We start from the raw sequence: 12564 nt of genomic DNA on the forward strand, positions 1-12564 counted from the left end.
TGACATTTTGACCAGGTGCCCATACCAACGTAACTGTGATATCTCAACACGGAGAAGCAGCAGTTGAGTATTAAGGGTTTCCCGAATTGCAGAGCTTCTGACTCTGTCGAGTCTTGTCAGCCCTGCAACCCCTCGAAGGAACCTCATTTCAGCCGCTTGGATTCGTGTCTGCATTCTTTCGGTCATTACCCAACTCTCATGACCATAGCTGAGGATAGGGATATAGACTGTATTGAAGACAGCCAGCTTTGCCTTCTGACTTAACTCCCGCTTCAGTACTACCGAACAGTCAAGCTCCTGCAATATTGAGCTTGCTAAGCCAATTCGAGCATCTAGCTAGTCACACTTTCCATCACTCGTGAATATGGACCCAAGGTATTTAAACTTCTCCACTTGCCTCACTGGGACTCCACTTACATGTAGAGTGCACTGGGATGGTTGTCTTTAGACCACAAATGTTTCAGTTTTGGCCACACTGATTTTCATTCTGGCGTCTACACAAACAGCTACAAACCTATCCAGGGTCTGCTGGAGGTCATCTGTGGAAGAGCTAAGCAGAACTAGGTCATCTGCAAAAAGCAGACGTCCAATGTGACATCTTCCAATTCTGACACACTCACTGCCTCGGCTGTGCCTATCAATCCAGTCCATAAATATTATGAAAAGGAGAGGTGACAGAACACACCCTTGGCAGAGGCCAATGGAGACTGTGAAGGGTTCAGACTTTGTGCTGTTTATCCTGACACAAAACTCTGGGCATTCATACAGGGACTTGATGGCAGCTAATAGTTGGCCATCCACTCCATACTTCTGTACTACTTGCCAAAGCTTATCCTGAGGAACCTCATATGTTCTCCAAGTCCACAAAACATGTGTAGACATTCTTCGCATATTCCCAAGATTTCTCAAAGACTTGCCTTAAAGTGAAGGTTTGGTCAGTTGTGCTTCTACCAGGACAAAAGCCACATTGTTCTTCCTGGAACTTTAACTCAACTATGCTCCTGCACCATCTTTCCAAGCACCTAGCATACACTTTCCCAGGCAGGATGAGCAGAGAGATGCCACGATAGTTACTGCAATCCTTCTAGTCTCCCTTCTTGAAGACTGGTATTATTATGCCTGTCTGCCATTGCTTTGGTGCTCGCCAAGATATCCAAGCAGCCTGACACACTCGAGTCAGCCAGAGAACACTGTCTCGATTTAAGGCTTTTAGCATTTCGGGCCAAATTTCATCATCGCCAGCAGCCTTGCCCAATTTTAGCGATTTTATTGCAAAATGGACCTCTCTGTGAGACTAGTCATTGGCCTGATCTGCACCTCTTGGATGTCCACAACTGCTGGGCCACCCGGGTTAAGAAGGGTCTCAAAGTATTCCCTCCATCTGTGGAGGATATCCTTCTCGGTTGTTAAAAGTGCACCATCAGAGGCCTTAATTGCCCTTGCTGTGCACGATTTCCTCCCTCGAAGGCGGTGGATGGTTTGCCAGAATACTTTATTTGCATTTGCGTAGGATGAGTCTAATCTTTCTCCAAAGGATTCCCAAGCCTTCTGCTTTGCTGTCTTTACTGCCTCAGCATACCGCAGACGCATCTCAGGTGACCTGATCCTAAGCCATATTAGGTACGACTCCTTTTTTTGCCCGGACAGTTTTTTGGACTTCTTGGTTCCACCAAGGTGTCCTTTTCTCACTGCCCATTGCCACACCGAGCCGGTATGAGGAAATAACAGAAAAAATTTAGATGCAACTGACAGGTCTGTAGAATGTTTCTGTGAGGAGAAATCGAAGGTTTGTAGATTACAAACATAAGTTGATAGGCATAAAATATGGGATATGACAGAAACATGCAAGTTACTATGAGGTTTTATGGGAGAAATGTAGAAAAAAAAATTTCAATACATGAAAGAGGATTAGTGATCAATGGATCATCCCACAAAACTATGTAATATTTAGTTTAAGGACTAAATTTATTGTTTGAAGAGTGGTGAAGAAGTGGAATGGTTGCCAAAGCAGCTGATGCTTTGTCAGTGAATGACTAAGAAGAGAGAGAGAGAGAGAGAGAGAGAGAGAGAGAGAGAGATATGATAAGCACTTTGTGAATAACAGACGATGCTCTTATCTCACAATGAGTTTTTAGGCTCCACAGAGCCCACAAAATAACAATAAAATTCAGTGCTCAAACATGAAGCAATATAATTGGAAAGGAAAAATTCACATAGAAAGTGAGAAAACTATGACTCACAGAACATTAGAAAGTTGTATGAGACAACTCCATTTCTTAAGAATCTCACTCACTCACTCTCTCACACACACACGTGTATTGCACATATTTATAAACATATATTACATTGATTTCATATTATGTAAAATGCATTACAGTATTCTTTTAAACATTTTAATTCATTATTCTTTTTTGAAATTTACCTTTATGTCTGAAGGTTATTTCATCGGGAGAATCACTATCATCATCTTTCTGTGATGGTTCACAACTTGAAGGCCTGTCTTTCTGATATGGAACAACAAATGCTATTTCAGATGAAGCATCTGACCAATAAAGTACTTGGTGGTCACCATTATATAAGCTGCCTCCATGATCAGTTAGCATTTCTTTTGAGGGTAAGAAGAAACAGAATGAAAAGTGAGTTGTTTGAATACCTATTTTGTTACAAATATTTATACATCTTAAGAATTCATTTTAATACCCCATAAAGAAAATGAACTGCATACTCAATAATGAACTTGCAGAACAACTTAACATAATTTAAGCTTAATTTTTAGGAAAAAGACAAGTGTGAAAATAAATAGTGCATTTTTAAATCTCATTATAGGAAATTTCAATATGACAAAGATTTAATTGAAATAACATGATTAAGTGAAATAGATATGATAAATTCATAAAAGATGTATGCTTAATAAGAAAAAAAAGGGATACATCACTGTATGAACTCTGATAGCATCAAAAAATTGCTCAAAAAAATAATAAATGAATAAATAAATAAAAAAAAAAAATCAGCTAACGCCTTTTTATTCCCGTATACAGGAGTAGGCGAGGCCATTTAGCCCTATCTAACTTTTTGGAGACTGAGTGGGCAGTTCAATCTCCACTGGTACCAATCGGAGATAGATGGCCCAAGGCTATCACTAATTAAGCGGTACACAGTGAAGAGAGACGGCTCAAATGTGCCGCCATCTCGTGGTCCCTAACCTTAACACAATATATTTAATGTCTGAAAATAATGTGGGTTCTACGGTCGATTTTTCTTGAGTTTACGGGACGAAAAACCCGAGTTTCCGGGAGGAAAAACCCGCTTGCCCGTGCCAGAGATCGACTAACTCGGGAACCGGTCGAAAAAAGGCTTGGAAAAATTTCCTTTAGTCGGCGACTAGATTTGAACCACCAAACCCTTTCTTCGTGCGGTCAAGCGCTGTAGAGTGCAAACGCCACTTCTACTGAGCTACACAGGCCTCCATAATAAAATAAAATAAAATAAAACATTAAAAAAAAAAAAAAAGAATGAGAGCAGTAGAGTCTGCTTAGTCAGTGTTGATGATGCCCTTCAGTTGAAAAGACCTGGATTCAAATCCAGTCTAGGATACAAACCTTTATCAGAGCTTTTTAAACTGTAGGTGAATTAGTTGGTCTTATATGGATGTGGCTAGATATTTTTCTCCCTGAAGGACAGAAGGTGTAATTTTTGGTGCTGAGACAAATTCTTTTTGAAGGTATTTAGCGATAAGATCATTCTTTCTGCATTATTATTTTTATGGGTGTTTATTTGTTTAATTGTAAGGGATTGCATGCATAACTGTGTGGTTTTTCAAAGCTTTTATTTTTGTTTTATCATATGCTATATTGTATGTCATGGCATCGACGAGGAAACAATGGTATAAGCGATTATAATATGTGTGGTTTTGTTAGCTGCAGTGTTTGTGAAATGTATGCACTTCATAGAATGAGAGATTTATGGATGGAGAACAAAAATGGAGAGTGGGTTTGTCATAAGTGCTTTGAGAGCAAATGCCAGATGTGTGAGGAGAATAAAAATGGTAGCAGTGAGTTAAAAGATGAGATGTGTGAAAATGCAACTAGTGAGGTTGATGTTGCAAGTGGTAAGAGTGACTGCAAGAATGAAATAGTGGAAAATGAAGAGAATGATCAGTTGGTAATAGAAAAGATTGCACACCTACATGGACTCCTACACACAACAAAATAAGGATCGGACTTGTATGATGATTCATTGATAAAAGGAGTGCTTAAGGAGAGTGTATATGATGAAATCATGCTCTCCTGACACCAAGATTAAGAACATTGGTGAAGTTGTAAGGATACAGAAAGTGCAGATGAAAGATGTTTATTTTGGCTGTCCAAATGATTTAGCAGGTGAAAAAGTGATATTCAAGAAAATATGAAAGAGTTGCTACATGCAAAAAAAAGAAGATTGAGAAAGAAAAGGTTATGAGGCTGACACACACACACACACACACACAGAGAGCACAGGAAAGAATGGTGGTGGAGTTTGTGGATGTGTGAGTGAGACGGAAGACAGGAAGGATTTATATAAGATGGACAGATTCCATTTGAACAGAGTTCGGATCAGGAGTCTTGAGAAAGTACTGATCAGTGTAAGTTTGGAATTAGAATGATTATTTGGGGGGTGGGAGGGTGGAATGCAATTGAGCATAGGTCCAGGCAACCTAGAGGTTCAGAAGTGGGAGAATGATCACATAATGCTAAATGTAGTTTCCCAGGTCCTTAACTTTAGTGGACTTAGCAACCCAGGGTGTAAGGGAGGTTGTGAGATTGGGGGGGGGGGAGATTGCAGTTAATGTTGGAATAAGAATGAGGAGTTACTGGCATTGATTAGATGTAATTGGCCAAAAGTTATAGGCATTAGTGAGACTTGTTTGACTAAAGATGATGTAGGAACAGATTGCAAAGGACATAGTGTCTTAAGACAGAATAGATTTGGGGGGGGGGTGCCAATGATAGCAGAAGAATTAAAGCCAGAAAGAGCAACAGTACACCAAAAGGACAGGGATATATGGGATGTTCATCTGAGGCTATCTGATGTGAGATTAAGGGCCAACAGAAGTAAATATATAACTGGTTGTTGTTATAATCCAGGGGATATAAGGGAAAACATAGAAGACATGCATTATCAAATGAGTAATGAGTACAGGTGGAGTAATAATTATGGGACATTTCAACTATGGCAACATAGACTGGAAGTAGGAATGTGACCATTCTGGAATTTATACAGCTGCTGAGAGATAATTACCTGAGACAGCACGTAATAGAGGGGATACAAGGTTCAAAAGTACTGGATCTGGTGACAGCATCAGAAAAATTAATAGTAACTAATCTATGTTGTCTCTGCTTGTGGAAAGTGATGAGGAGACTGCTGGGCATGCAGAATTTTCTCTTAAGAAGGGATATGTGTGAATAACAAAGCAGGTCTAGTTGGCCCAGAAGTTAGCGTATCTGCTCTCCAACCAACAGGCTAGTGGGCTCAAATCCCACTATTGGCTTAGATGTTTGTGATTATCTTTAGATGTGAGATGAAGTTCATTGCACAGTGTGAGACCACTACTCTGCTTATTGTTGGCCTGAAAAAAGTTCAATATTTGGTCTCTAAAGTAGGATTCCCAGACTATGTAAAAAATAAATGCAAAAAAGACAGAAAATATATAAAATTACCAAAAATGGAAAAAAAAAAACCATTAGTCCACTCACAGTATGAATGTACTACAGGTTTCTAGAAGCCTTTAATGGGTGGGAACCATATAAAAAAAAAAGGCAATTATGAAAAGATGAGGAGCCAGCTTTCAGCAACTGCCATGGCATAAGAATTTGGGAGAGATGTTGTTAGTTCAGGAGAACTAGTCAAATGGGTGATGAAGAAAGAAACATCAGACTGCATCCCAATAGTCAGAAGGAGGAGTTCATAAAGTCTTCTGCAGACAAAGAAAGAGTTGTGGAAGGAATATAAAAAAAAAAGTGATCAGCATACATGAGTAGTACAAGGTACAATCAAGATAGATGACATGTATGGTAAGGAAGGCCAAAACCAATTATGAGAGAAATCTAACTGATGAGACCAAAGTTAATCCTAAAGAGTTCTTTCACTAAAGGATATGACTTTAAAAAGTGCAACCCATGTAGTTCAGTTCCTGAGTAATCATTTTGCAAATTTTTATCATTTAGGTGGTCATGTTGCAATGCCAGATGTGACATTCACTGATGAGAGAATACAGGTTGAAGAATTAGAGGTACTTAGAATATTGAAGAATTGCAATATTCTAAGTACCTCCAATTCATATTTGAAGTATTGAATATTGCAATGCGAGCAGAGTCATGATATTAGATGGCACGTTTATCCATGTATTACAAAAATGTGAAAGGGAATTATCAGCTCCTCTGAACAAACTGTTTAATTTAAGTCTCATTACTTCAAGGGTAACAATGGAGTTGAAAGAGGGAGAAAAACAGTCCAGCTGCTTAAAGGTGATTCCAAGACAGAAAGAGCAAATTATAGGCAAATTAGTATCTTAGGAGTGAAGGTTAAGGTAATGGAGAAATTGGTAAAAGAGAGAATTCAGGACTGGATGGAAAGCAATATGTTACTTTATAAGAGGCAACATGGTTTTGTGAAGGGTAGGTAATTTGCTTACTTTTATAATAAAGCGACAATGGAGTTAGATAAGGGAAACTCAGTTTGGTAACCAAACTCAAACTATTGGTTACTCAGTAATACTGCTGGACTTTGCAAAGACATCTGACAGGATTCTACATAGAACTCTGTTGCATAAATTGGAGCAATGGGGATGGATATAAATCTAGTGACCTGGATTAGCAAGTGGCTGATAGACAAACATCAAAGAGTGGTTTGTGAAAGGATTCAGACCAGAAGGCAGGTGACTAGTTGTACACTGCATGCCTCTGTACTTGGGTCTCTGTTGTTTAATTTGTATATCAATGACATAAGAAATGATTTTAAAGGAAATATTGTTGCTGATGATGCAAAGCTTTGAAGAGAGATAGTAAATAAAGGTTATGTAAAGATTCTGCACAACAACTTAAATAGTCTAGCAGTATGGACAAAAATAAATGGCTGCCAGTTCAATGTGGCCAAGTATACGGTGATGCACTTTGAGAAGAATAGATCACAGGCTGTGTACTTCCTGTCCACAACTTCCCACAGAACTTGCAAGATGACTGTAGACAGGAAGTCCACAGTCATCTTGCAAGTCCTGTGGTCTATTCTTCTCAAAGTGCATCACCCTACTGCAAAGGTAGTCAAAACAATACATTAGATTACGTGGTTGAAGAACAAACTAATAAGCAGGAATAGAGAAATTATTGTTACTCATATAAGACAACATTAAGACTACTGTTGTCACCCAGATTCTGTGGAGATGAAGATGTGGTGGAGAGATCCAAAGATGAGTGACAAAGATTGTGGAAAGCTATGTAATGTTCACTATGTAAATAGATTTTTATTGGTTTCAAAAACTAGCTGATAGACATAAAAGAGGAGACATTATAGAATTATATTAGTTATTAAAGGGGTTTTGTGGGATCTATACTGAAATTTTTTTTTAGTTTATGGCAAGAAGGATTGTTTAAGGGATCACCCATGGAAATTGCATGAGTGTGGTTACCAAGGGTGTTAAAACTAGATTTCTTGCTTGGAGGGTGAATGGTTTGCCAAAGGTAACAGTGGGTACTGTGTGAATGAGTTTAAGCAGAGGTATGATAGGTATATTGTGAATAATGGCTAGTGTGTGAATATAATAGATCTCTCATGATGAGTCATGTGACTCCATGGAAATACCTGTATATAAGATTAATAATATAATCAGAATATTAGGAGGTTGTTGAGAAGGATAAAAGATAATAGTGTGATAAGAAAGGTAGTCAGTGTGTTGCCCAGGTATGACATTGAAGAAATGAGGCAGAGAGCAAAGATTGCGAATGATATGTAGGCAGAAATGTGTGAGGAAAAAGGAATGTCGTTTGTTAATGTGTGGAACGAGTTTGAAAGAAGAATTGAACTCTATAAGAACGATGGACTGCATTTGAATGGTTTTTGGTGCGAGGCATTTGGAGAGAGTGTTGCTGGAAGGTAGAGAAATGAGTGCAGAGAATGAAGCTGATCAAGTAAGAACCGATGTGAAAGAGTGGGACAGTAAGGAAGGAGAGACTGAAGTGATGCTTGTGAATGAAGAGGTGGATAGCACGAGTATAGAGAATGAGAGAACAAGTGTGCAACACCAATGGGGACATGAGGATGAGATGAGTAAGGAGTAATGTTTGATCAACTCATCAGAGGATGTCATTATAAATGAGGTGTCAAATCAACCTCTAGTTGGTTAGCAGGACTATGAAGTGATTACCTGGCTGGTTGCCAGAAATGTGAGGAGTTCTGTGAGGAAAGGGCATGTATGGAACTACAAGACTGGTGATTATGAAAAGCTCATGAGACAGCTTGCAGGTGTAACATGGAATGAGGACTCATCTGGAAAGGAGATCAATACTGCTTAAGTGATATTCGAGAACTATCTAGTAGAAGCAATGTCTAAATGTATTCCAAGGGTCAGAAGGTTAAATAAGGCAGATTTGAAATGGATGAATGAATAGATTAAGCATGTGATACAGAGGAAAAAGGCATTAGTAGGCACGTAAGAATGGTAATAATCAAGCCCAAGAGGTTTACAAAGAATAGGCAAGGGTAGCAAAAGTGAAGTATGAGCAGCAGTTAGTTAATAAAGCCAAAAAAATCCTAGGGAGTTCTTTCGATATGTAGCAAGAAAAATAAGAATGATTATGGAAAGATGATGCTGATTGGAGAAAATGGTATAAGAACAACTGTTGCAGAGGATATATTTGAAATATTTAATGAGCAGTTCATAAAGGTCTTTTAATTCTTTTGAATGTGACATCATGGAGAGTTTGAGAGCAGTAGATGATGATGATGAGGAGGAGAGAGAGAGAGAGAGAGAGAGAGAGACTGATTGTAAGTGAGCAAGAGGTTGGAGAATTGAGCAAACTTGATGTTAATAAGGCTGTAGAACTTGACATCTGCTTTGACATATTTGTTTACTATGAGTCTTACAAAGTTCCAAAGGAGTGGAAAAAAGGCACTATTGTGCTTCTTCATAAGGGAGGTGAGAAATGAAGAATCAAATTATAGGCCTAACTGTGTGTCAGTTGTTGTAGTTAGTGTTGAAGAGGCTGGTGAGAACCAGGATCCAGCTGACAACAGTGGTATTTTCTTTGATGGACAGCATGGCTTTGCTAAAAGGAGATCATGTTTTAGTAATCTACTTAAACTTTTCAAAGGCTTTTGATAGATTACTGCATGATAAGTTAAAAGTCAAACTAGAGCAGATGGGGTTAGATATTAGACTAGTGCATTGGATTGGAGATTGGCTATCTGATAGGTATCAGCAAGTTGTGTATGGGGAAGCTATACTTCGTAAAAGTCACTAGTGGTGTGCCTTAGGTTTCTGTTTTAGGGCCATTGCTGTTTAACCTGTATGTTAATAATATTGGGGATATTCACTTGTTTGCAAATGATGCAAAGTTGGGACAAACAATGAGGAGTAGAGGCAGATGTTCTGGCCTTACAAGAAGACTTGAATAGATTGCATGAATGGGAATGCCAATTCAATGTTGCAAAATGTAAGGTTTTTGAAAAAAATTTTGAGAAACAAAGATTGGATAAAGAATTTATATGCTTGGTGGGGATATATTGTTGGAGATGGAGGAAATAAGAGATCTTTGGTGATGGTGGATAAGGATCTAAAATTTCGAGGATACATTGCCAAAACTATGAAGACAACACTACAAATTCTGGGAATGGTGTGGAGGACACTGACTTGTAGAAGTAAAGAGATTCTTGTTCCATTGTATAAGGTCTTGATTAGACACATAAGGCCTACTGTGCACAGATTTGGTCATCTGGTTTTCAAAGGACAAAGAGATGTTGGAAAGGGTCCAGAGAAGATTGACTAAGATAGTTTCTGATCTCTGGAATATTGAATATAAAGAAAGGTTAAGAAGATGCAATTTACAGTCTAGTGGATAGGAGGAAGAAGGGTGAAATGATAGAAATGTACAAGGTGATAAGGGGTTTTTATAAGATGAACATTGAAGAGGTTTTTCATCTCTGGAAGCTGTAAAAAGAGGGTGTGAGCAAGGGAGAGTGAGAAGTAGTTTTTTTTGCTTTGAGAGTTGTGAATGATTGGAATGCCTTGCATGAGAGTGTGGTGTCTGCAGAGAGTTTGAGTGTGTTTAAGACATGAAATGATGAGCTGTGTGTGTATGACAAAGGGACCTCCTAGAGGAGAGTCCTGGACTCCATGGGATCTTACGATAATAACAAAAAATGGGTTTTTCCTTCCAACGAGAAGAACACACAATTTGCAGAGAATGTGGATAGGATTAACTGCTCCATCATTAGTAGTAAACAGGTTAAAAAACTAAGTAACTTAAAACATGACAGACTATTGAGTCTAACATGAAAGGGAAGATGGGACAGGACAATAAATTTCACATAGCATACCTGCTGTGGAAAATCCACTATTTCTTATAGCTTGTAGGTGGCTGCTAGCATAGAAGAGATCTGATGTCACTCATCAGCTGTTCATCTGCATGAACAGATGAGTGACATACACTTTCAAATATCAAACAAAATGAGGCTTTAGTTCTTTAGACTGCAATCTGCGTGTATATGGCATCACACCACAAATTGAAAAGTCAGCATAAAAATTATCATCAAAATAAGGCTTTAAAGTGGATGATCAGTACTGTGAAAGTATAAGAGATAAGCTCTCATTTATCCATGTGTTCATGGACAATATCACCATTATGTTCACTATCTGGATTCACTAACTTTCCCCAGTATGGCTTATAATTTTTAACACAGGAACAGGACATCTTGCAGATCCAGGATATTTTTGGAGAAGAACACACCTTTATGAAGATAAAATGCTTGGAAGTGTCTGCACTTGCTTGACTATGTTTCTAACGTCAGTTCTTTATTTTTAATTAAAAAAAAGCTATATACATTGTGATGTTCCACTGATTTATGGTAGAGAAATGGAGTCATTATATCTGATGTCATTAATAGTGCATGCAGTCTTCTTGATATGTAAAACTTTTTTTTGAAAAACTCTTCTTTTTGGGATGGCTGCTTTGAAAGAACTGGTAGACAAGAAGGTTAAACACTTTCTTCTAATTATCAATTGCCTCTAAGGATAATGAATCATCTCCAAGGACACATTATTCTACATGTTGACATTATGATCATCTCAAATTTTTGTTGTCAGTAATGAAGTGAATAGAGTGAAGAAAGGGGGAATTTGTTGTCCACCTCTATTTTTATTACGAATTTTATTATTGGGTGGGGATGATTCAGAAAAAGTGCAAAAAATCCATTAGATTTAGGCTTTGCTGCAAAATAATGACATAAAATCCATATAACCAACATGTGATTGTTTCAAATTAATTTCTGAGAAACTGTTCTTTCATTTTTCATATAAAAGTCAAGTTGAACTTGGTTATAGCACCATGGGACTGACAAAATTTCCTTGTTATAACCGTCATCATCAATTTCCTGATATGTACCCTCAAGGGCATTCACAGGTTACCATGACAGCACTACATGAATAACCTTGTATTATTATTAATCTCCTATTCACAATTTTCCTCCAAATTAGCCTCTTGCTTGTCAGGACTCCAATATTGTTATTTCGTGCTTCTAAGGACTTCTGACTGCATCAATCCACCTAGAACTCGGTGGATCAAACACCTGTTTTTCTAAACTTTCCTCACCCATTATGTTTAAGTGACCTTAGATTAGCTCTGTTTATACATTCTTGAATGTTAACAATGTCAAGTTTCTTTCTAATATCTTCATTTTTACTATGATTCTGCCATTGATGCTATCTGTTCACTCTAATTTTTCTCAGAAACCTCATGACTGTGGTCTCTAGACTTTGACAGAGTGCTTTATTTCTAACCTAACTCTCAGATCCATAAGTGGTTTAAACCCTGGCTTGTATCCTGTTAGTTTTGGTGTTCTGGCTAATTTCTTCCTTATTCCATATAAATTTATTCAGCTGGCTGTCCACCATACCAACTTTACTTATTCTGTTGTTTATTTTCAAATTTAATTTGCCATCTTCATTAAAAACTGTGCCTAAATAGCCTAAATATTTTACTTGTTCTATAGGTTCTCCATTGAGAATGCAGCTGAAGTTTTTTTATGTTCCTGCCTATTTTCTCTGAATCATATGTGAGTTAGAACGTGGTGTGGAAAACGTGGAAGTACGTAAAAAGTTTTCTTTGTTCTCTTCTAGAGTATCAGCAATGAAAAATATAACAAAAAAAAAATTTAAAGTACAAGTTTGCAAATGTTGATAAAACAATGTTTCAAGGTTCACTATTGTTGTGACGTCCTACCTTGCTAACTGTTCCATTTATGCTGGTTTGTTAATCTTATCTTATCTGTTAAATTTCCGGTTTTACTTTGTTAGTTGCTGATTGATGCTCATCTGAA

The 12564-nt window shown here is 37.8% G+C and overlaps 1 protein-coding gene across 1 annotated transcript in view; it reads right to left on the bottom strand.

The window, feature by feature from the left end:
• Positions 1 to 12564, bottom strand: part of LOC150101697 (ral GTPase-activating protein subunit beta) — a 778187-nt gene that overhangs the window by 91903 nt on the left and 673720 nt on the right. Inside the window, 1 exon segment of the mRNA XM_090400967.1 lies at positions 2423 to 2605. Within this exon segment, the coding sequence (XP_090257093.1) occupies positions 2423 to 2605 (183 nt within the window).

The sequence above is a fragment of the Typopeltis vanoorti genome, chromosome 11 (genome assembly GCF_054136105.1).
Source record: "Typopeltis vanoorti isolate ZY-2024b chromosome 11, IOZ_Tvanoo_1.0, whole genome shotgun sequence".
NCBI lineage: Eukaryota > Metazoa > Arthropoda > Arachnida > Uropygi > Thelyphonidae > Typopeltis > Typopeltis vanoorti.